This window comes from Mugil cephalus, chromosome 4, assembly GCF_022458985.1.
Source record: "Mugil cephalus isolate CIBA_MC_2020 chromosome 4, CIBA_Mcephalus_1.1, whole genome shotgun sequence".
NCBI lineage: Eukaryota > Metazoa > Chordata > Actinopteri > Mugiliformes > Mugilidae > Mugil > Mugil cephalus.
The window spans coordinates 2,437,258-2,462,930 of NC_061773.1; the positions used below are offsets into that span (position 1 = coordinate 2,437,258).

The 25,673-nt window shown below is 38.7% G+C and overlaps 3 protein-coding genes across 4 annotated transcripts; 1 reads left to right on the top strand and 2 right to left on the bottom strand.

Moving 5' to 3' along the window:
* Positions 1–235: 235 nt before the first annotated feature.
* Positions 236–5,481, bottom strand: LOC125006735 (neuritin-like). Of its 2 annotated transcripts, none has more exons than XM_047583055.1 (3): positions 5,095–5,481; positions 4,230–4,383; positions 236–3,524 (listed from the first exon to the last, which is right to left on the bottom strand). In XM_047583055.1, the coding sequence occupies exons 1-3, from the start codon at positions 5,144–5,146 to the stop codon at positions 3,293–3,295; spliced, it is 438 nt and encodes a 145-aa protein (XP_047439011.1). In that variant the 5' UTR covers positions 5,147–5,481; the 3' UTR covers positions 236–3,292. The 2 variants fall into 2 exon arrangements, with proteins under 2 accessions (XP_047439011.1, XP_047439010.1); XM_047583054.1 differs by lacking the exon at positions 5,095–5,481 and adding an exon at positions 4,657–5,081.
* Positions 5,482–7,337: 1,856 nt separating this feature from the next.
* On the bottom strand, positions 7,338–12,009 carry LOC125006881 (translocon-associated protein subunit alpha-like). The gene is made up of 9 exons (XM_047583365.1): positions 11,854–12,009; positions 10,850–10,971; positions 10,667–10,760; positions 10,440–10,567; positions 9,626–9,760; positions 9,194–9,270; positions 8,639–8,717; positions 8,383–8,476; positions 7,338–8,248 (listed from the first exon to the last, which is right to left on the bottom strand). Exons 1-9 carry the CDS (start codon positions 11,921–11,923, stop codon positions 8,184–8,186), a joined length of 864 nt encoding a protein of 287 aa, XP_047439321.1. The 5' UTR covers positions 11,924–12,009; the 3' UTR covers positions 7,338–8,183.
* A 6,000-nt stretch (positions 12,010–18,009) lies between these two features.
* On the top strand, positions 18,010–21,975 carry LOC125006882 (signaling threshold-regulating transmembrane adapter 1-like). The gene is made up of 6 exons (XM_047583366.1): positions 18,010–18,159; positions 20,598–20,714; positions 20,806–20,836; positions 20,953–21,017; positions 21,109–21,200; positions 21,465–21,975. Exons 1-6 carry the CDS (start codon positions 18,132–18,134, stop codon positions 21,708–21,710), a joined length of 579 nt encoding a protein of 192 aa, XP_047439322.1. The 5' UTR covers positions 18,010–18,131; the 3' UTR covers positions 21,711–21,975.
* The last annotated feature ends 3,698 nt before the right edge of the window (positions 21,976–25,673 follow it).

Genomic DNA, 25,673 nt, shown 5'->3' on the forward strand with positions numbered 1-25,673 from the left:
GCGTCCAGGTGGAGAGTAGCAGATGGGAAAATGCTAACGAGTGAGAAAAAAAAAAAAAAGCTAGTTGCAATCCTTATTTCTAACACTTTGCTTCAGGGTAGACTAAAAACAGAAACTCTAGTGAATGAGTTGTACAGCCGTACAACTTTGTGCATTGATTTAATGCCCCACTATTTTATGTCTCTGGGTCTGTGTTGTTTTACTGAAAGAGATGCACACACACACACAGATGCTGTATGTTTCAAACATGGTGCTTTATTATTACAAACACAATACTGTTCCATATATTGCTTTAGATATTGTACTTTTTATCTGTGAACTGAAAAAACAAAAACAAAAAAACACGGGTACAGAACTTGATTTTACATTCAGGAGTTCGTTCCATGTTTAAACTGTCATTGGGATACATACTGATGGTATAGTGCTCATGGTCACAATCATTTTCATGCTTTCTTCGACAGAGTATGAAGGGATCATTGTCCTCTCTTAAGAAGTGATTGTATATTGCTCATGCTTTGAGGACAAATGATTTGTATCGTCACCTCCGGACACACAATGAATGATGTGATGCTACCACTTGGAAAAATAAACAGAAACTGCAAGAACAAACATGCTAATGGAGTTGAGGGAGATGGGGGCGTGTGGATAATAAATCTGCATAACAAAGGATGCTGTTACGCCGGGGAGCTATAACCTAACTTCATGCACAGATCAAGACCACTGTACACTTTACCCAAGGTATAATTAACACTCTCCATCGCCACAAAAATGACCATGCACTAGAACACAGGAAAAAAATATTCAGGACCACAGAAACTGTCCTTGTTTTTATAACACGTCATTTTCATAACATTTGTCAGGGTGGTCAGTTTTAAAAGGAAATATGCAAATGGTGACACAGATATCAGACATACAAGACATTAAACCTGAAGCGTTCTCATTTGCTGTGAACCGTAGCGAGTCATTACTGTAGTGAGAGTGAAAACTACGAATGTTTCCAGTGAAGAATTCGTAAAACGGGCTTTACAATTACTGATATCTCAAGAGGTTTATTTGCTAAATGAGTCAAATGAGTGGGAATGATGGGTGTTGTATCACTGTTTTACTTAACTGCTTTTGAAGTTTGTAGTGTGGTTTTTCTGTGAAATGAAGCTCAAGTTTGTCCAAAAACATGCCTGATTAAAAGCATGTAGCAGTTAACAAGCAGTATAACAGTTATATGATGCATCATTTTAACACTATAGACACAAAATCATAGACACAGGTGGATACTTGGCAAAAATGGGCCCCTGCCTTGTGTTTCAGGAGTGATCAGTTTTGCTGTTACATATAAGTACACATCATTATTGATTAATTGTAGTTATTTTAATATGAAATACACCTAAAACTTCCAATTTATAGGTATACCTAACACTACTAATGGAAAATACAGCTCTCCTTGTGTTGCTGTTAATTCGACTGTCACATTGCAGACTGGAGTTTGTGAGGCTCTTAAATTTACCTTCTTTTTCCACGACAGACATCTTGACTTGACAGAGAACGGAAAGCACAGGTGTATTAATGACGCTGGAATTCCGTGAAGTGTACAATAGGTGAACATCCACTGAGCGGAATGCCGCCATTACTAATACTTCCAGCTTTCAGTACTGAGACAAGTCAGGATGTCAGCTGTGGAAAAAGTCAAAAACATTTACTGACAGGTGTATGTCTCATTTTAGTATTGTTGACTGGAATCTAAAAAAACCCTCCCTGTCTGATGAAATGCAGATTCCCAGTTTTAGCTAGATGAACATTAAAATTGTTAAATTATTAGGCTTAATTCTCACATATAATTTTTTAAATTATAAAAAATAAATAAAAAAATATGATGTTTGCATCATGACTAAAGACAAATGCCAATCTCCATCTGTATTCAAAATACTTGGCAATGGGTGATATCATGCCAAATGCAGGTGAGTTTTTTTTTCCTTCTTCACAGAAACACAAATCTGCAAAACAACACTTAACATTCACACTCTTCAGACGTCAGCAGACAGCTGTGAGTGAACTAAAGCATGGACTGAATGTGACGCAGATGTCAGATGTCTGGTTTTTGGTGTCTTATAGCAGCCGTGCAAGATCAGCCATGGTGGGCCAAAGTGTCGTGGGGGTGGGGGGGCTGGGGGGTTGTGTACAAGTTTCTTGATTGTCACTTAACTACAACATTTACTGCAAGTTAAAAGGGCATTTCACCGATACACCATCTGAGTTAATTTAATTTATGTTTACAGTTTCTTGTCATTTTGCAAAGATTTGCCAAGATATTGCTGTTGTATATTGGTGAAGTGCCCCTTTACTGTTTTTTGTAACATGATAGATAATTACATAACCATTGCTTGACTGTGTTCATACAAACTCACTAGAGATTAAACTGGGTGCTAACACACACTGTAGCTCCTAATCAAAGGAGCAGTTTGACATTTCCATTTTTTTCGTGGCTCATATTTGATCGATAGATGAAGCTAAAGCCAGCAGCTCATCAGCTTAGTTCTATTGAAACGACCGCAAATAAGGGAAAGGTAGCCAGCATCTCTGAGTGAAGGGAACACAATCCAGTTTTTGTCTGATTTACCTCAAACTGTGTGAACTTGTAAAGATGGAACCGTTGTGCTTTTATGTGCACCAAGCTAAGCTAACTGGTGCTGCTGGGCAACTATGAAAATGTGATTAGTTTTCTAATCTGTTAACCAAAATGTCAAACTGTTCCTGTAACTGTCATGACAAAATTTAAACATTATACATGGAACAGGGGGTGGACACAATAAGAGAAACACCTCACTGTCATATACTGTAATAAAAACCAACTCCACAAGAACTGCTTTAAAAAGACCATAAGAACTCAACATTATAATCTACATAGAGGTATACACTGCAGGCTGTGCTGGATTGCATTATATTGAACTGACATATGTGATAATGTGTCCACCCCTTGTATATCAATGACCCAGAGCCACAGGTGTCTGAGTCCAGACCTGATCAGACTAAGATCCCATTGTTTCCTTTAATCTGGATTGTTAAACTGGAATTTTTTTTGCTCCGCCAGAAGTTTCTTGACATAAGGAAATAATAATAAAATAAAATTTAAAAAAAAAGCTATTTGAGAGGATTTCAAACATTATTCAAACATTTTTGATTACCAGAGACATCTGTGGCTCCTTTAAAAACATTTGCCCCTCTTAAATCCTTGGCTTTAAGTTTAAATTTAGGAGAACTGAACCCTCCGGGTGAAGAGAAAAACCTCTTCACCCTCCATCTATACAGAGCACCAGCTGGGCCCAGTAGTTACAACCAGCATCAGTGGCAATGTAAGGGCAGCAAGAGGTGAACTAGTACCGGGGGAGGAGCTGGGGCTGCACAGGTCAAACAGACTTCCCTGGAAGCGTATCTTCCTGGAGTCCTGCCTCAGAGTCTCCCAGATGGAGCTGACTTCCTCCTGACAGTCTGACAACGCGGTGAGGGCACATGTGTGGAAGGCTTCCCAGTGGCTGTGGCAAACAAAGGATCACCATATCAACGCTGTGTGTGACATTTCACACGGAATTCATCTGCCACAACAGCAGACAGGATGTGCCCTGGCTGTCATGGATTGATTCTCCTGCCAATAATCTGTCACTCAGGCGTCTGGGAAGGCTTCAAACGAGTCAAACTGAGCTTTAATTACCATGGCAACCAGCATCCACGAGAGAAACAATATCACAGATGATGCTGCAAGTGGGCAATTTCCAACAGAAGGCTAAAGTGTAAATCTTTGTCTTCAATATAGTGTGCTGGGCTTGTGGAGCGCGAGCAGTAACAATGACAAAAAACGTCCCTGGAATTTCATTACTGCTGCAGCAAAGTCATAAATAATTTAGTACTACGCCTCAGTGTCTCAGCACCATTCATTTCTCTATTCTCCCTCTGAGATCACGGCATCTGCTCTTTCCTCTACAGTATTTCCTTGTGAGATGCACATCTTATTGTTTGTACTCAGTCATAGACTATTTCATACTGACTGCACTGCAATCCAATTACGTATGCACGACCAAATCTGGTTTCTCATGGCCTCCCTTCTCCTCTCTGGTTAATCAGTTATAATGACAAATAGGACGTTTGCTGAGAACAAGAAGTTGAGGAGAAAGAATGAGTGAACGTCCAGTGGAGACTGAACGTTCACTCGTTCTTTCTCTGACTAATGAAGTTATCATTACCTGCACACGGCTGCCACTCCGCTCTCACTGGTCACGTTCTCCTGGTAGTTGTCCATGCTCTCCCCCAGCTCCAGGACACATTCAGAAAAATCCTTGTATATGTTCTCACACTTCACATCTGGAGAGTCTCCTGATGCAGTGAGGGACAGGAATGCTGCAAAACAGAGACAGAAGGGGACAGAAGGAGGAATCAGCATCTAATGAACATGTTTGTGTTAGAGTGGAGCCATCAGAAAGACAGTTAATTTACTCTTTATTTAGATTTCAGACCATTTCCACACTTTCTCTTGCAGCTTCTGTACAAAAACACGTGTTCTGCTCCATTATTATTGATGCATTGTTTGATACCATAAGACACATTAACAAATCCTGCCATCTGAACTTTGAACAGATGGGAGTAGACAGCAGGATGTGGAGCAGATGTTACCGGAGTATTCCTGACCACTACAGTCCTCACATTTCTTCCACATGGCTTGGAAAGCTCTGCTCACATCTGTTTGAAAATGAAGATGTGTCAATGATAATGTGCATAATTCATGAGTAAACATTAAAGATAAAACATGAAATGGCCTATTAATAAAACTTGGATTTAACATTTTTCAGTTTTAGGTAAATCCACTCACTAAATACCAGTAATATATCCTAGCTGGGTGTACTACAAGACAAACAGTTGGCCGTGGTACAGGTCTCATAGCCGTCATGCCACACTGATGGAGATAAATAAAGATACAGTTATAGCATCGATGCAGGCACTAAGATAAAATAAAAAATAATAATACTAAAAAAGACGCGAGGCATCTTTCTGTGTCAAACCATCCCAAATGGCTCGCAGCCTTTATTCAAACAACGGTGGAGCTTGTCTCACCCAAGGTAAAGGCAAGGATCCCTCCGATCTTCGTCGACATGAAAAATCCCATATCATCCCATTTCAAGCCAAGCGGAGGGCGCGGAAGCTGCCGATCGAAGCGCTCGGGGATCGGATTTAAAAATTAAAAATAAAAAGAAAGGAGAAGGAGAAGAAGCAGCGACTGAGTCACGCCGAGCCCTTTAGCTGTCCATTCTTAATGTGAAGCGGTGTGTATCAGTGATGAAGCGGCGGTAAACACTTAGTAGGTGTGTGTGCTCGGTCTCTCTGCTCCGGCCGCTGACTGCTGACGTTACCTGCCCCCTGGCGCGCACTGAGCTCATATCTCCCCCTCAGCACCGGACAGCTCCCACCACCCAGAACAGGAACCAGGAACCAGCGAGCTCCTCACACTGTCAGCCGATTTACTGAACCCCGAAGGCTCCATCCTCACAAGTTGCAGGACATTCATTGTATTATTGCATCAGCTTATGTATACACGTAGATCAAATCAAACCATCCTATAATTTATCCCCAAATGGTTAAATTGACGGCATATAGGTTAATGAAAGTGTGTCTGAAGTTGAATTATATGCTTATGCCCATAAGGAAAAAAAAAAAAAACTAAAACCAAAGCTGAATGGACTTGTTTGAGATATAGTTTCACCAGTAATTACTTCTTAATGACAGTTTGGAGTTTGATTAAGAAATCTCTGGGTGGTGCCATTCTCAATTCACATGACTAGGGTCTGTATTGACCAGATACTCATCTATAAATGGAGGAAATCGATGTGGTGTGGATATGGATGATAGATGGCTTCATTATGCCTCTTTCAAACCTTGTGTCTAAAATGTGTATGCTGTTCTCTGAGTCTAAAGAGTCCTATAGTCCTATTGTCCTACAGGTGTAGATGGACTGCTGAGCCCTGTCCTGAAGAACTGTCTCTCCTGTTTCCAGCCATGCCAAGACGGATACACGGGCTGTTTTTCCCTGATTAATAACATGAGGACATATGAATATGGTCTTTGCAAACGAGACACCAACAACATCAACTATTAATCATAGATAGAACATTATTTGGCAGAAAGAACTGAAACTGCAGACCTTTATACAGAATTTATAGCAAATTCAGGGCTGTGCAAATGTGCTCAAAAAAACAATGTTAGAATCAGTACCAGAATAATAATAACAAACAGTTTGGTATCGCTTTATTTAAAGATGCACCTATTTCCTGGGGAGACATGTAATTATGCAAAATTATGTGCTAATTATCAGGGAATTGAACACCACTGTATACCGTTTGTATAATGTTTACAATTAAGAGTACACCCACACCATTACCAGACAGAAATAAAGCAAACTTATGTAAACCTAAGTTGACCCCCCTCACAAAAAACATTCAAACCTGTAAAGATTTGTTATTATAATTAACACAGTAAACAGCTGAAAACTCTGTTTCAGTTTCCTTTCTCGTATGCAGTAACGCCAACCCAACACTTAGAACTGACTGTGAAACTGTGAAAATGTAAATTATTTATGTTTATTTCGGATTTACCACTTTTTTTTAAACTGATTCTGTGTGCTGCTGTCTTTTTCCATCCTTCTAATTCTGACTTCAAACTGCGAAACAGCAACATATTTCTGATCCTTTGTTCAAATGTTAATTTACTGATTTATTCTATGCATTACTCAGGACTGGAGGTAAATTATTTGCCAATTAGTCATAATCAGGTCCGCATATGTAAAAAGCCAGCAACAGAGAGAGAGAGAAGGAGAAAGGTGAAAATAAACACTTTGTAGAGGCTGCTTTTAATTCATTGTGACTGCCTGGTCCTAACGCAGGGAGTAATGTCGCTGAATTAATCTGCATCGGTGATAACAGGAAGAAAAACTGACCAAACCACTGTCTGAGGTCAGCTGATGTTACAAGACAATGCTTCCAGCAGCTGATTCATTCAATGCTACTGCAATTATCTGCAAGTGAACCATTGGAACAGTTGAGCCACATTGATTTATCAATACTGATCAACTCTCAACTCAGTATCTTTACTTTATTTACTTGCTCCTGATTTGCCCCAAACTAAATGACTGTCTCAGGCACTTTAGCTGAGCATTTCTTGTTTATTGGTTTCAATTAATTTATTTGTAGTTTAAAGTGTTTGCATGTCATCAAGTAACACCACTGATATTATATTAATTGTACACAGTGCTTAGCAATATTACTGCAGGAACCACGAGCTGGAAGAAAATGCAGACAATATAGTAGTTTCCAAGCGAAACAAAACCTTTGTTCATCCATTTATTTTTTTCATCACAAATAATGGATTACAAGACTGCACCCAGTAAGAAGTCTGAAATGCTCCACCAAACCTCTCAAAACAGAAAAATCCCAGGTAGATTAAACCTGTGTTTGAGAACATTGAGATAACACTGTTTTAATGTTTGTTGTGCTTGCAGCTGCCATAGCCCTGCTCTAAAACAAATCTTTCCATCACAGTTTTCCAAGCTTCTGGCCTCATGTGACTGTGTTAACGCCAGAGGGCGATCAGTGGGACCTCTTTAAATTGATTGCATCTATCGCTTTATGTCTCTGCAGGGCGCCCTAAATACAGGATAAGGCACAAGTGGTGTTTAGATATGAGAATGGGGAAACATATTTTCTTGAACTAACAAAGTACTTAAGGTCTGAGATCATAAAATACACGCTGTCTTAACGATGCAGATAAAACGGCTTAAATCGAATTATTCACACGGATGTAATTCAGCTCTCGTTTAGTGGACAGTTTATTCCACATCACTTTATTTGAAAATTACTTTTTGGTTTATCTTTTTTTTTTTTTTTTATCATGTTTCGTACACACACAGACACACACACTGATAAAAAAAAATGTCCCTTAAAAAATTAACTAAAGTTCAGTCCTTAGTGTTGAGTCACACTCTGGTGGTGAAACCAGCAGGAACATCAGACTGAGAGGAGGCAGAGTCCCGTGTGAACATCTGCAATTCATAACTCGGGCTGAAAAGTGGATTCCATAAAAATAGATCCTTTGTTAGTGGGAAGCTGGATGTTGTAGAGTGAAAGTCTGATGGACTGTGTGATGATGCAGGTTTACTGATCTGTCCCGGCTGCCCTCTTGGTTCGTTTCCGTGGCGATGTCTTTGGAGAAGCCTTGTCTGTAAGACAGGAAGTAAAGATCAGAGACATCAGGAAGCCTGGCAGACTAAAACATCACCTCAACAGGATGTTGAGCCTAATAGTTGATTTCAACGTGTAATTACTGAACAGGTGGGGATAGAAATGAACATACTCATGGCATTGAGGGTCTCCTGAGGAATCCAGCTGATGTCCACATCATTCATTCCACCAGTGCCCTTCTCTATTTTTACAGGAATCCTCCGTTTCTGCATAACACAGAGAGTCGTTTATTCTACCCAACGTATTCCCTTTAAGGTGAAAGACGGGCAACACCTCACAGAAATACATTTGAATTGATGAAACCATGAAGGTCATGTCGCCGCCTATGTTTATGTGTAGCCATAAAAAATATAGTGACAATCACGTACCGTCCTTGTCTCCAGGACCTGGTACATCGCAAAGAAGAACAGAGCCACCAGACCAACCAGGAACACATACATGAACATGCTGCAAATAAAAACACAACCATTATTTAAATAGGAAATAACAATTAACCAGAACATTTTTATTAAAATGTTCTTCTTTTACAAAAACAATCCAAACTCTTTTTTTTTTTCCCTTTTCCTGGACTAATTTGGTGGTGACAGTTTGCACGTCTCGCACCACCAGAACAATCCTGACAGCTAATCCCCTTGTGCAAATTTCACACCTCCTTTTTACAGGTTTTTACATGTGCTGTAATTATCTGAGAGAGATGGTATTTGAAGCATAAGAGATGGGACAATTAAAATGGAAGGTTGGCGAAATAATTTGAGTTATACATTATTTCACAAAACTGCGTTAATTCACTGCCTACTCTGACTGAGTCGTTCTGGGACCACGCCATCACCTCCGGAACAGAGATCTCGTTATCTGCATTTTATCTTAAGTACATACTGTCACTATGTAGGACACAACACAGACCCAGCAGAAGAAAGCCTTACGTTTCTCCATCCAGTCCTTCTTCCCTCTCAGTAATGGTGACAGTCTGGTTGTAAATGGCAGTCTGGAACACGTTGCCCTGATGAAAAACAAGAAAAAAGTTTTAGGAGTTGCTCCTTAAAAATATCAAGTTAAAGTGACTCAGCATTTGTTAACAGTCTGGGAAAAAATAGTGAGAGTTCAGCAGGGAGAAATTATGACAGTGAGGAGCGACATGTGTTCCCGAGAATAAACAAATGAAAAAGTAGTGCTGTTGACCAACAGACTTGACGACGACGGCTTCTTCAGGTTCTTCATGAATCATGAAAATATTAGGGTGGACTATGACAGTCACTGTCAAACATAATTCACACTATATTTTACCTCTAAACATCCAGCAGCAACCACCACACCCAGAAATCATTTTTATTACAAGATAAAACATTTTTATTTACCTCAGCGTCGAGGTAGTTGAGGAGGATAACGAGACCAAATGGACGTCCAGCCATGGTCTGAGCTGGGATGAAGGAGTACTCGAAGGAGGCCTGAGCCTGCGGCTGCACTACAGTGTTCAGGGGCAAAGCTGTGAACTATAAATACAAACACAACTGAAAAACTGTTTTTCGAAGCTTTGACAAGCTGTAGTGAATCAACATAACAAAACGTGACTAAAAGTAAAAAGCTAAAAATCAGTTTTCTGTGTTTACATGAACAATAGTGCTCATCATAACTGCCAAATCAAAAATGATTCATGTATCCACCTCAATCAGGATGGACTGGTTTGATCAAACCGGTTATTTCCTCAACAGGAAAATATTAGCACCTGGTAACCTAGTAAAATTCTTCTAATTAAGTGTTGCCAATAAAGTTAAGGGGAAAAAAAATATTCTTTTATGATATTTCTGGCATATTTCACTCTGACACACAGTAGGCAGAACCTCTTTACGCATGTGGGAAAAGTTTTGTTCTGACTGATGTATTGGCTTACGTAAATATATGATCAGATCATTTTATTTAGTGTCTGTGTCAACTTTAAATTGGATTCTCTGATCAGAAGGATTTCAGGCAGGTTGGGAGCTACTGTCCATATAAACTCAGCTACTGAAATTCCATTAAAACTAATGAATGAAAAACGGCATCTACACAGTTGTAATTCTTTTATTTTATCACACATTTTATTTATTTTAAATCATTCAGAAAGATTTTTTATCTAATACCATCATGAAAGTCTTATTAAAGTGTTTGAAGGTTATTTCAGACCACACTTACGTTCTGAATGTAGTACTGAAAGTCTTGGGGGTAACGGAAAGAAGATTCCAGTGACTGAACAGTGAAATCCTGACTTCCCTTGTTGGTGAAACCCACTAGGAATCTCACAATTTCATTGGCAGGAAACTCTAAATGAAATGAACACAGTTGAATAACACATATAGTGGACATATACAGAAAGTGTAAGTTCATAAAGTTAACACAATGTAAATTAAAAAAAAGATCACCTTCTCCTGCGGTAAAGACGATGGTTGTGTCGGCATCAAGATGAGCAGTGAACTGTTTATCGGCAGCTTCATCAGACTCCTCTTCGTCTCCTTCCTGATGACGAACACAACATGACAGTGAAATCATTTTAAAATCTTTTGAGCTTTGCCGAAGTGCTCCACGATCAAAAATACTGTACATACCGAAGTTTGTATCTGATCTTCTTCGACAAGCACCTCTTCTTCATCATCTTCCTCCTCATCTACTGCAGCATCCGAGTCATCAACAACGTCCTCTGCAGAGTCTGAGTCTGCACAAACGTGGCCTGCGAAGACAGAAGACACACAGAGTTTAATATGAATGAAGGCATTTTAAGAACTTCTCCTCCAAGATTTTGATTATTGTCTCAACATGACTCTGTTGAAAGGTGATTTTTCAGCTTTCAACTTCTTTCGACTGAGTATGAGCGACATGGACATGACATGTCAGTATTTAGTCATCTTATCCATTTCATTAACAAGACGATGATGAACCAAATAATAGATGCATAACTTTATTTCCATTTTATCTCCAGTAAATGAAAAAAAAATGTACATGTAAATCTGGCTCTGGTTGCAAGGGGTCAATTATTCATCTTAGAATGACTTTGAGTCCATTTCCTACACAAGTGTAAATATATAATCAGCCTGCCAGACTATTTCCATATGTGCAGAAAAACTAAACGAACTGCAGGTAACATCAACCCCAAACACAAGTTACCATCTTATCTATGGTGACGTGTCCCAGCAAGAGGGCGCCGCTATTCTGCTGCTGCATCCACTTTATAACTTTGTATGTAAAGAGCAAATCACCACTAAAAGTAAAAAAACTGATTTGCACAATCTTCTTGTGTTTATTCTTTTTCATTAGAAATTACTCAACAGCTGTTTTGCAGCGATCGTATCCATTCATTCCAGATAAAAGCGTTAAGCAACATCGCGTATTAAAAAAAAAAAAAAAAAAAAAAAAAAAAAAAAAAAACTAATTCTGTGGACGTCATTGGGAATAAATCAAAAGTATGTTCGTGTTAGTGGCGGCGTGAAGAAAGATGCATGTGGGCTGCTATGTGAGTATGCCACGTCAATGTTACACTAATACGTTTTTAACTGTTCCCGGAGTGGAGCGATGAGTTAAACCGCCTGCTTTAAAGTTTTAAAAAATGACTCACCGATTGATATTAATCCACAGGGGAAGGCCAGGAGAAAAAGCAGCAACAATTTGGATCCGAAATTGAACATTTTTGCAGACTTGAAAGCTGAAGTTAGTAACACATCAGCGTTTGGGAGAAGAGAGGACAGCAGCCGAGCAGGGGGCGGGATAAGAGAAGGTTAGCCCCGCCTCGCTGGGATTTTTTTATTCAAAAAGAACTTTATTCAACAAATACAAATACAATGATGGTCATGTGTATTGACTGTATGCGGCCTACATGAAGCCTACATTCAAAATACAACCACACCTCCTCTGAAACGAAGCCAAACACTCTACATAAGGCACATATACCAAACAGTAACTTTCATAACATAACCCAAAATAGTTATTATTTAGAAAAATAATAATATAGATACATAGAAAAAAAGGGAACTTAACAAGGAGCTCCAAAACAAGATATTGGGATAACAGTGTACAGAATTTCTTGGCATGGAGATTTTTAATTTTATTTATACATTTGTATGACAAAGAAATTTCATTTTCTTTGTAATTTTGACCACATCGACTTTTATGTATTACTTGGTTATGATAATGATATTACTAACTTGAAATTTGATCTGCTTGTTCTCTGGGATTACACCTAACTGGATAGATTTTAAAGAAAGATAATTCAAGAAAGATAAAGACAATTCAAGTATAGTACCATTTCCGTCCATCAGATGCACAATTGACCACACTTTTGCCAACCAGTCTTCCATAAATACAAATTTTCTTCTATTTAATACGACTCGATGATTCCATAGTGGGACATTGTGGGAGCTAAAGCTATGTTATATAACCATATATATCATAATTTTCTAGCGTATCAGAAAGGAGGTGGTGAAAAGCAGTTTATTAAGTTTAAGTTAAGTTTATTGGGTCCTCTCGGGGATGTCGAGTTGACGTAGCAATCGTTTTACAGCTCCAGTGGATTGAATCATTTCAGAAAGAAGACGGCGCCATGAAGAGCCACCTACGTCTCTGTTACGTAGTTTCACTACAACCCCGCCCCTTTCTGCAACTAGCGGAAGTTTCTGAGTTTCTTTTTCACTCTGATGGGAAAAGTGAACGGGAACATAGATTATTTCGCTAATACTGACTAAACTGAGTACTATATCCACTTTTATCGACACATCTTATGAACTATCTGACGTTAAAGTGGTATTTTTCAGAACGACAACGAGCACAAAATGATCGTTGTCCTTTTTGTCCGGGACTTGACGTCATCTCACTGTGTCAGTCTCGCGAGAAAACATACGTGGTATCGTGTTATTTACTCACTTATTTCCACTGACTGCTTGTTTCACAGGTGTTAGTAGTCTATCAAACCATTTTTGTGTGCTAAACGTGGTCGTTAGCTCTAAATATAGACGTGGCGAAAATACAAGACATACACTATTATATATGCAGTCAGAAGTGCCAATAGGTACATGATGACAGTATGTATTATGTTTAAAAAACATTAATTTCATCCATCCACAAGGTGAGACAGGGAGAGAACTTAATTTAGACGTAATTAAATCCAGTATTCTTCTCTCCACTATAATAATAATAATAATAATAATAATAATAATAATAATATATCATCTGTTTTATAAATGCATAACTTGATGCCAGCAGGGATGGCGCTACACCGGGGCTAGGGGGTGCTATAGCCCCGTCAAAAATCCGTGTAGCCCGATTTAAGCCCCTCGACCTCGTTACAATGTAACTGAAGTCATGAAAAGCAATTATTTTCTTAGCACCCCAAGCTCCCCCCTTGCACCGGGAGGGAAAACATCCTGGCGCCGTGCCTGGATGCTAGAATGTGCAAATGTTCTAAAGAATTATAACAGCAAATTAGGGTCACCATAGAAAGAGAAGAGCACTCGAAAATGGAATATTAAGTATTATCAGATCACTATACTATTCAAGAATAAACATTATCAGCATGTGCAGTAAAATGAAGATACTATGCAACAGACAATGCCCATACTGAGTCATACTGAGTTCACCGAGAAATATAGGGCATACTAGGATAAAATTGTTGTGAGGCGAGAATGGATGAAACAATCAGGAAGTTAAATAAAATGTGAAAAGTGAATTGCTCAAAATTTCAATATTTTTGAGAAATTAAAATCTCCATTCATAAACATGTTTCAAGCATCAGCTGAACAGAAGTGAACTGCGCTCAAAGTGGAAAATTATTGTTGACTTGTGGCTTTTGAGGCTTCACAGATATTGAGTCAGTCCACAAAACGTAACACCCACGTTTACTGATATAAATATGTTCTGTTAAACATCTCAGTTGTCTTTGATCCCTCACAATAAATATTAATCCCTCACACACACACACACACACACACACACACACACACACACACACACACACACACACACACACACACCTTAACCTAAACCTCACAGACCAGACTGTGGTGTTGTCAGCAGGATGGGGTCAAACAGAAAAACAGACAGAAAAACAGATTTGGACTGAGACACTGAGACACAAATGTACACATATATATATATCTCTCATGTCTGTGGCTGTATATTGGACTGTATATTTTCAGAATATTTTCTTGTAATTTCTACATCATTCTTACACTACACTATTTTTTTTTTTTTTTTTATCTTATTCTATTTTTTCTCCTTGACTCATACTCTTATGTCTATGTCTGGTCACATTTATGTTCTCTGTTTGCTTGGAGACTTGGACAAAACAATTTCCCTGCGGGGATCAATAAAGTGATCTTGAATTGAATCTTGAATCTTGAAAAGGAAGTCCCTCATCCATTGTGATGCACAGAGCTACAGCATATATAAAATAATTAATTGCATCTTGTGCACAGTTTCCTTCATACTTTCATACATCATTCAAGACTTTAAATTCTTGGTTGAGCATCAGGACTCAAAGATGACCACAGCCCTCATCTTAAAATGCACTGACGAGGCACTACATTATGACCACCTTCCTATATTATCTAGGTCTTCTTTGTGCCTCCAAAAACAGTTGTGACTCATCAGAGAATGGACATGGGTCTTCTGAGGGTGTCCTGTGGTGTCTTGTAACAGAATGTTGTTAGTGGGGGTCTTTGGGTCCTATGGGTTGAGGGGAGGGGCCTCTGTGGATCATCCCACAGATAGTCAGTTTGGGAACTATTTGGAGGCCAGCCTTGTGCTGCCTTGTGCTTGAAGCCTTGTGCTGTTCTTCATGTTCTTTGAATTTTTAATAAAGTGTTTTTGTGTGTATGTCTGTGTCAGGCTGCATCCTGCTGGGGATGACTGCTGCCACCAAAGAGTGTCGTTGCGATGGGGTGGGTGCTACATCTCTAAATAACATCCACATTAATCAATGCCAGGTCCAAAAGTTTCCCAGAAGAACACTGAATTGTCACAAGATGTTATTCAGTCATAATATTATGTCTGATCAGTGTATGTAAATTATAGCAAAAGGTAAAACAAAACTAACATGCAACAAAAGCAACTCACAACGAACAGATCAGACTCAAATTAAACTGGTCTCACCAAAACTGGAGTAACTGAAGTAGGCTCACAGAAAACTGGATCACACTCTATGATTTCACCAAAACTGGCGCAGTTCTCTCAGTTGGTGGGCTGCTTTCTTAACCCACTGGCTAACCAAGACTGCTGCTCTTCGCCAACTTATATCCTGCCCCAGGCCTTGGTTGGGAGTGTTTTCACCTGTGGCTGCTTGCAACAGGTGAGGTAAGGAAAGGTGATGCCTGGAGACAGAGAGAGAGAGAAAACACAAAAACACATACACCCTATAGTTGAGTTGCTTGGCCTTGTTTCCATATCAGGGGTTTGGATTTTTGGCTGTAGCTCTTCCATGAAAACCACTTCTGGCCAGACTTTTCCAGACAGTAGATGAGTGTACCTGGGTCCCACTGGTTTCTACCAGTTCTGAGCCGATTGCTCCTGGACATCTTCCAATTTTGAAGGGAAATAAGCTTGATGTGTTTTTCATCAAATTTCCTTGACCAACCACTGTGTCTATGATCCTACAAAATCCCTGACTTTGTTCAAGTGTAACTAAAAGGATTGATGCTGGTTTGAAGGCAAAGAGTAAATGGTAGTAACACCAAATGTTGATGGGACTTAGATTTGTCTTTTGTTTGCTCACTTTGCATTTTGTAAATTGATTAAAAAAAAAGTAGCATTATTTATATTTATGAAAGCATTCTTAGCTTACAGCTTTTTTCCCCACACCTGTCTAAAACGTTTGCACAGTACTGTATCTCTGCACCAACAGAGACAATGGATAATGGGTAATGTTAGAACAAGAAACCAATATGACCAAAAACAACTTATAAACATATACTGCTCCATAATCTCTCTAGATTTCTTGCTTCTGTAAGATTTCAACTGATTTATAAAGATTTAGCTAGTGCAGAAATGATTGCTTCAGTTTCATACAGTCTTGCTTATGAGGAAAATCAGAATCAGTATCTCCTTATTCTTATTCTACTTTAATCTACCGAATGCACAGGAATTTTACCTGGTGTAACAGCACCACATAACATTAAATAAAAGTTAACTTGGCAAGAAAAAAAGACAATATATACAATTTAGACAAAAAAACAAAAAATGGAGATATACAGTGAACTGGAGATATACAGTGAGTAATGACCATAATAAATACAGGCATGAGATGGCCCTTGCTGTGGATGATGCAAGCAGAAATGCGGGGTGTGTTCTACTGTTTTAAGTGTCTTTAGGAATGACGGGGAGTATGGATCTGGGAGGGTTTGTTCAGGAGAGAGATGGCCTGGGGAAAAAGCTGTTCAGGTGTCGGGTGGTTCTAGTCCTGATGGACCTGAACCTGCGACCTAACGGGAGTATATTGAAGAGGGAGTGAGCAGGGTGTGATGGGTCCCCCACTATCCTTCTAGCCCTCTGCCTGGATCTGACATTGTGTAGAACACACACAGGCTCCTGCTGGAGGCCTGTGAGGTGACTGGCTGTTCCAGTCTGTTCTTGGTGTGGGCAGAGGATGGGGGATACCACACAGTGATGGAGAAGGTGAGGACACTTTTAGTGGTGGCTCTGTAGAACTGGGTGTGCACCTTGGGGGAGACGTTTATCTTGCGGAGCAACCTGAGGAAAAACCTCCTCTGGTGTGCCTGCTTGATGACCTTAGATGAGTGTATCTGGTGGTGCCCAGAAACTTCACCTAGTCCACCGCCTGTACTGAAGTGTTTTTGATGAGAAGTGAGGTGTGTGAGGTGTATGAGGATGAGTGTCTACAGAAGTCCAAGACCAACGCCACTGTCTTGTCGGTGTTTAGCTCCAGGTTGTATAGTCTACACCATGCTGCAAGCTGTGACACCATGTTCCTGTAAGCTGACTTATCGTCGTCCTTAATGAGTCCCTGGACCGTGGTGTCATCCGCAAACTTACCCAGCTTGATGATTGAGTGGCTGGAGATGCAGTCACTGGTGTACCGGGAGAACAATTCAGGGGATTAGAAGGCATTAGACTAACAACACTTACTGGTTAGTGTTGGTTTCAGGCATTGATGGTGGCGTACTGTCATTTTAACTGGTAGGTGTACAAGCACTCTGTAGGAGAGCGAGTTATGTGTTGAGGTGTTTGGTGGATGGCTTTAATAGATTTCTGTAATTACACTTAGGTTTCCATGAGTCATTGACATTACAACAACAGAATCCCCGTCATGACAAGCTGCTTATATCCTGAGCTCCTGTGAATTCTTTAAATAACATGCCAATTTAGATGTCACTTTAAACTATTTTAGTTCCTGAGCTTTATTAATCTCCAATGTCTCAGTCTTGTGTTTATAATTAACACAAAAAATTGCAGTGATGATGGTTGATAGAGAAGTTTATTTAAACTTAAAATTTTCATTGTGGTTAATTTTCTATGTTTTGGATCACACAACTTTTTCTTACTCCAAATCTCCATTTTTCACTGACTGTTGCACTTATCAAACAATTCCTTGACAACAACCTGTTCTCCTATTTAAATTGAAATAGTTTTCCTTGATATTCAGAGCAGGTGAACGTTTCTTGCTGATGCTTTTCGAGTCTAAAAAAAGGCTGTGGTTTGCTGCAAAAGCACACATCCTGTAACTGTCCTTTGAAAAAACAACTGACAACACTCTTGAGTAGCTCCATGTTGTGGGAGCATAAACATGCAGCAGCAGTAGTTCTGAAGTCGTGTTTAGCAGAGAAACATCACGGGAGGAATTTCTACTATAATATAGTAAGAACTGTCCTGGTTTAAAGCTTCATTACTATGGAACGCTGTTGTAATTGCACAAATGGTAAGTCAGAAAATGTCGTGTCTGTATGATTCACAAAATTTTAATCCTTACTACGTGTGTTGAGTGGATGTAAGATATTGTTGTGTTAGTTGTGCTACGTTTCTCCAACAGATACATGATGTTAATTATGATTTTAAATGTTGATCATTGAAGATGATCGATATTGAGATAATAAATTGTTTCTGTAAGTGCATATATATTCTATTATGGTGAGAGTTATATCTTGATCAGCCAGTACTGTTATCTACACATTAAAATACAGTGGAAACAGTTTTACCCTTTGTAGTAAGGATTTCAACTACAGTCACGTCAAGTTTTGCTTATTGTAGCTGGCTTATGTGTGCACATGACTACACAGTTTAACTGTGTAATGTGGTGTATTTGGATAAATCTGTGTGATTACTGGAGGAGATCTAGGAGATCATCCAAACACCGTGGTGTAAAGTAACTAATTTAAGAGGATGTGTATAATTCTTTTGCATTTCAGCAATCAGTTGCACTTTTGGTTTTATTGATGTGCTACAACAGGACACTTGTCACTGTGTAGTGACAAATAAGAATCCACAAAGACAGGCTTCATGAGAAGCTGTGAGTCATTTATTGTTAATCTTGAAATCAATATTTTATTTGCATTAGCAATTGGTTGGATTAATATGTATAATCTGGAAGGGGTCTTATAATTTGACTCTTCTGTTCTCCTCAAGTCTTATTTTCTTCTACTCATTTATTGGTGACAGCTTTTCTGTTTTTACTGTTCTCTCTTACCATGTCCATTTTATATTGTTACCTGATGCATTTTCATACAAGAGTTTAAACATTGTCCAGGTGGAGAGAAAACTTTCGAAGTGAGTCCGTATTGGACATCAACCAGTAGGAACTGAGCGATATCTCTCTGCTAAATGTGCAAGGTGGCAGTCGGTTTGTTGAGACATTTTTCAGCTTTATATGGAGATGCCCCCCAAAAAAGAAATTGATTAATGCTTATTAATTACTGTAGCATTCCAAAAAGAAAGAAAAACTTAGGCCGGTTAGTCTTCGTGTTCACTTTTAAAAAGGAGGAGCAGAAGTAGCACCTCTGAAGTGTGATCTCTGTTGCAATAGTCTCTCTTTATTTTGTGTGTGAAACAGAGTAAGAGTGAAGGACTGAAAGGTCAAACTGTGCTATATTCATTTGTCTCCCACTCAAAAATAGATCAACATCATGTACACAAGTGTTGTGATGTGGTGTGAACTATTGTATCTGGTAAAATGTGTTCACATGTAGGCATCATGTCTTTCTGTGACGAGCTACCACCAGTCTGAGCTACTGAAGCTTAGCAATTCACGTCTAATCTAAATCTACTGACAACCTCCTAATTGTACTAGTACTCTAATGATGTTACCATAGCAACAATAGGGTCAAGAAATCAAAAGAAAGTCAAAGGAGTCTGTATAAATCCCACAGAGCCCATGTTTAAGTATTTCTCGGTGGGTTAATTAGTTTGGTTCACTTTTGCCCAAAGGCAAAATGCAACAATGTGTAGAGATTGTGTTCCATGTTGTAATGAGGTAACACATCGACAAAGAATGAACATTAATATTCATGTTATGTTATTTACTTATATTTGCAGCAGAGAGCCCATCATCAGATATTATTACAATTTGCTCCTTAGTGTTGCACATGTAGTTTGTCTGGGTGTCACACATTTGCAAACACATCATGTCAAACTAAGTCATGGAAGGGCAGGACAACAGCTAAAGAGAGTGTGAATAATTTATGTTAGTATGAAAAGGGCTTCAGTTAAATGAGTTTAGTGCATTATGGGATGACACAATGGTTTCTGAGGAAGGAAATGCTGCTAACATGCCTTGCTGAGCTTGTATTCTTGCAACAAAACCCTGCAATTATATAGTTAACACATGCATGCATGCACGAAAATATCTGCGTAAAACCACAGCTTGTGCTGCTGACAATTTAGCAGAGTGTAAATCTACAGATTAAGAACTGTAGTGTTGGAAAAGTTTTATGTATGGTGTGCAAAAAAGCTGTAAACTAAGTGATGCTTAGTTTATATATTGTCTGATATGCAGTGGTTGCAGTGGTTGTTACTGCTGCCTCACTGTGCAAGTGGGATATGTTTGTTTGAGCGCACCCCGCCTCAATTTCCTCCCACAATTCAATCACTTGTGGTCAGGTCAACTCTAACCTGATCCCAAATGGCGTAAATGGTAAACAGTCTAAGTGGGAGTATTTGATGGATGGAAGGATAATCGAATCCTTAAAACACGACGGTGTATAAGATGAATTGCATGCTGGATTGTTTTGCGTGCCTTTTTTATGTGCATTTTTCTTCTCATACACGAGCTTGAAAGTGGATTCATTTAGTGTTTTGTGATACAATTATATTAAATGTTCCATAATTCACTTATTTTTTATTTATGTGTTTTTTCCCCCTCAGAATGGGACATTAAATGTATTCCATCTGTGGCACATTTGATCTCTGGGGTTCTCAGTGTAGCGCTGGCCGTCTCACTGTGCTGGAATATTTATTGCTGTGCTTCAAAATACTGTTCAGGTAATTCAATTATTTGCTTTTAAAAATCAACTGAAAATGAATACGCTTTCTGCATGTAATGGTCAATTCATTATTCTTTGCGCTGAAAAAGGAAACCAGACATGTCGACGGAAAAGACGTAGGTATGTGACCTATTTGTTTCCTATTCAAAAGAAACTAACACAAAGTTACGTCAGCCTGATAAAGCTTTGTTTTTAGAACTGACAGTCAGTTTTCCTGTTTGTATGTCAAACTTAAGTCCAAGGCAGAGTGCAAGGCAGATGGAAGAAAATCCCATTTATGGAAACCTAAGCTACACCACAAGTGAGTGCAGTATGCATGTGAGTATGTATGCGCATGCTCCTTTATACTGTCCATTTTACACGAGGTCACAGAGAGATCTCGTTGTCTGCAGGTGCAGCTTTGTTCACAGAGAGCGATCTTCCTCACTCGTCACTCAGCTCTGCATCTGTGAGGGATCCACAGAGAGTCAATTCTGACTCACAGGTACAGTGTTTAAATGTCTTTGGAGAGATTAAGGTAACAGTGGCTCATTCTCTGCATCAGCTATTAATTCACACATTAAACATTCACAGCAATCTTTTTTACACACACACACACAAATAAAGTAAAGATGCAGTAAAGGTTCTGCAGTATCACCAACATAAAAGGAGGGCATTCAGAGGATTGTAATTTAACTACAACTGCAGTACTAACCTGTTCTAAAGTGTTGTGAGAACATCTCTCATCCTACTTTGTTTCCTCTTGTAGCCCAAAAGTCAGGACTGCTATGCCAACCTGACCCTAAAGGCTCCCAGGCTGCAGTCCGGCCGCAGCTCTCCACAGATACAGCTCTCAGATGTGGTGCATTTAGAGGAGTCGCCAGAGTCTGACAAGGAGGAAGACAGTAGCACAGACATCCTCTCCACCGTGTCTGAGCTGTATGCTTCTGTGCAAACTCGAGCAAAAACCCTCGACACTGCTGACATCGATGAGGGCTATGCCAACCACCTTTGAATCCTGCAGGGCATTGATGCTGGAGGGACATGAACTGCCTTTATGCAGGTCGACCTACCACCACAGGATGGCACTGTCTGTTATTATTTGAAAAATGATTCTTTAGTCTTCTGTGCAGTAAAGGACATGTCTTGTGTAGATTCAATGTAGTTTTCTTGTTTTTGCATTTTACTTAAAGAAAATACAGCTTCTATAAGGCATTTTGATACAACATGTATTCAGCATGTAATATACATTTTGCATGTATATTAAAGAAACCATAATCCACAAATGTGTTTTATTTCATAAAAAATCGTCATATGTGAAAAAAACTTTCATGAAACCCGTTGTGGCAAAATCAAACGAGTCCATTGAAGCGAGTTCAAAAGAAGGTCTACTGGCTTTGTGTTGTGTGTAATGTTTTGCAAATCTCTGAACAGACTGAACTGAGTCACTTCCTCTCTGGCTTCTGCTGAACTCAGTCAGTTGCAAGTAAACATGCAACAATACATTAAATCGCTGAGCGCTACACTCTACAAGCTAATGGCAGGAGTCAATAAATGTAGCTCAATAAGGAGAGGCTTAAATCAGAGGAAACAAAATTCTACAGTGTACTGTAGAAAAAATGTGAAGGTTTTTGTCAATTTGACTGTAGGATAGTTTTGGCTTGAGTATCTATAGGAAGGTGCTAGGTAGGCAGACTCATCAGACACTGTGGTTCCCAAAATGGTGAACATTTATTTCACAGTGGTTGCCAACACGTGCAACTTGGGTGAAAAATATTCAGGTAAAAATTAAAAAAAAAAAAAAACTGCAAAAACTTCAACACAAATAACTACAAAGATAGACTAATTCAAAATCAAAACTAACGGCATATGTTCACAACTGCACGGCCTTCCTTCTTTCTGCCATACTGCCATCAATTAAGCCTATATCACCTGTATCACCTAGGTTGACTACCACAGTAACCAATACACAGAACTGAAAAATAACATAATATAATTAGCTAATAATCTAATTTACTCAACTAAATGGCTCCATGTAAAGTGAATAATGATAAAATTACTTAAACCAACCCAAAACAAACGAAATAAATACTCCAACAAATGAAAACAACTCCACATGGTTCAGTCATGACACCACCAATCCTATAAAACCCAGGAAGAATGCAGGAAGCATGCTGGCTCTGAGCAAAGGAACGAGCAAAGGTAAGTATAAACAAAGGAACAAAGAAAGTTATCTCAAACTTGTAACCAGTAAAGGTAACTTAACTCAACCAACGGCCGTGTGTTTATTTTAATTTACTTATATGCTTTAATGTAAACTGTAACATAACAATTAATTATGACAAAACGTAACATAATGTGGTAAACTGAGGTGCACCTATAAGGGACGTGGTAGGTACACAAAGCATGCAAAACCACTTTGTCACATCAACCCAATTAAGATTTTTGAAGGGGAGCTTGTAAGGCCTCACTTAATCTAGGTACTGGTGGTGGTGATGAGAAGAAGACAAAGTTTGAATTGGATGACGAGTGGACTCTGATGAGCTTGAACTCGACTCTGGAGGTGGTGTCTGACTGCAGCAGCAGAGGAGAAACATCATTAAATTTGAAAGCAAGGACATAATTAGCTGAGTGAGGCCAGGGCAAAAGGAGTATGATAAGTTATCAAAGGGACAGAACTCACAGTTCTAGAGGCCAGTGAATCTGAGGAATATAGAGTAAATAATTTGACCTGTTTCAGCTCTGTTACCTTTTGTTATGAACTGAACGATTTGGTGAATGGATCTCTTGAATGAACTAGTTGTTGTGATTCCTGATATTGAAAAAACCCTGCACATCACTAATGCTCCTCATCCCTGCTTAAGGATAGCAGCTCGAGGCTACGTCTGCTGCTCGACACTAGTACAGTCATTTAGATAAGGTTGATGCATTAGTGGAGTAAAAATGACAGATTTTATTACCAATAGGTAAACATTGTCTACCTAATGTGTTGTAACAACACTCTGAATGTGTTAAATGGAACAAGCTTTAAGATACCTCCAGCATGTTCATAGCCTGACAAGTCACTCAGCGGTGAAATCAATCCAGACAAAAAAAAAAAAAAAAAAAAAAATCCAAGATTACACTGCTTGCACTTGTAATGTCACATGACTGGAGATGTTAATGCTTGAACCTGATTAAACACTGATAATTTGATCACTAACTCAGGACTCCAATAATAAAGTTGACATTGATTTCGACTTAGACTTAGACAGACTTAAATGATCTTTGATCTCATTCAATGAAAAAAAAAAAAAAAAAAAAAAAAAGATTAATGGAACTTTTTTATGTAAAAAAGTAAACCTTGGTTACAGTGTATCATTATTTCTAGTGTTTATTTGGTTCAATAGTTTATTAGTTGTGTCTTGGAAGAAAGGTCACCTTGGAATGTACTTTATTAAACAGCCTCATTTCAAATGTCAGGGGCTAAGGACACAGTAATCAATGCGGGCGATAAGATGTTTTTTCTGCAATGATTACTACTTGTTTCAGGACGGTTGTAAAATTATTTTCCAGCAGAGTGACATAACACCAGACATTCTTTTGTCTGCTTTGTTTTTATCATTATTTTTTGATGGAAGTAATTTCCTAATAGGTGCCAGGTCAACCACAACCAGCTGTTTGTAAATACATAAAGAAACGAACATTTAGGAGACAGATATGAATAGAAATTTGATTAGTGAGTCACATTGTGTTCCATGTGAAAATGGTTAAAAATTCAAATTTAAGACATATATTCATCCACAATAGCAGGTTGTAGGAAGCTATATGTTGGCTTTATATTATGACTGAAATATTTTAACAAGTCTGTGACATTTGCTGCACGTATCAGTGTTTCCTCAGCATGAGATGTGGATAATTACACTTGCTAAAAATCATTATGCTATGTTCATCACTGTGTCTGCATGCTAATGTTAGCTGTTAGCTCAAAGCACTGCCACTCACAGCTGCTGGCATTGTCCATAGATGTGTTTTACTGCTGTTTTTCCATTTTCTCAACATAAAGCAATCTGGATATGAACTGAAATTGTCACCAGATGTGCCACTCTCACAAAGGTATAATGTTGTTGTAAAAGCTGAATCTAAATAGTGTAAAATAATTGTGCCACATTCACTCTGAATGTTCTGTTCTACAGTTTATTCTGAAACTACAAAAAACTCAACTTTCCAACTGTCCACGATTAAGTCTGGCACTTTGCTGACTTGTCAGTTAATAATAAACACTTTAGGGATACTAGTTAACCTTTGTAACCACATGTACTTTAATGTAGGTATGCAATTGGAACAGGACAAACCCACTCCCAATCTGTTATTAGTAATCTGGATTACATAGTAGACCTGATAATCAATTTTTAAAAACCTATCAACCAGCCAAACTATGTAAACAACCAATTAGATCGGTCATTCAGACCAGCTAAAACCCACATGGCCAGATACAAAGTCCTTCTAATCTTGGTGTTGTGAGCCAAAATAACCTGTTTCAGCGAAAACATGTAAACTGGTCTATCTGCAGAAATCATGCACACAGGTAACCTGACAGCAGTTTCAGGTAAAAAATATAATTATATACTAAATAAAAATGATATGTGAGGGAGGACTCCATGTAATCAGGTCATACAGCAGTACAGCAATACAGCAAACTGGTGAAAGAGCAGCTCTTGTACATGACTTATTATTATTTTCATTAGTATATAATATATTATTATAGTAACAGTTGAATTGATTGGTTTACATTAATTATGAATGATAATTTATATTAATAAACTAGTATGCCAACAAGCTACCCTGATTCAAGCAAGCCCTTCTGCTGGCATGCCTTTTTATGCACTTGTCTCCTTTTGTTATTTAATAGAATTAATTATCCGTGCTACCTAAAATACAGTCCCTGTAACTCCTGTAACTATGGACAGTATGGAAAGTTTCAACATTTATCGCATAA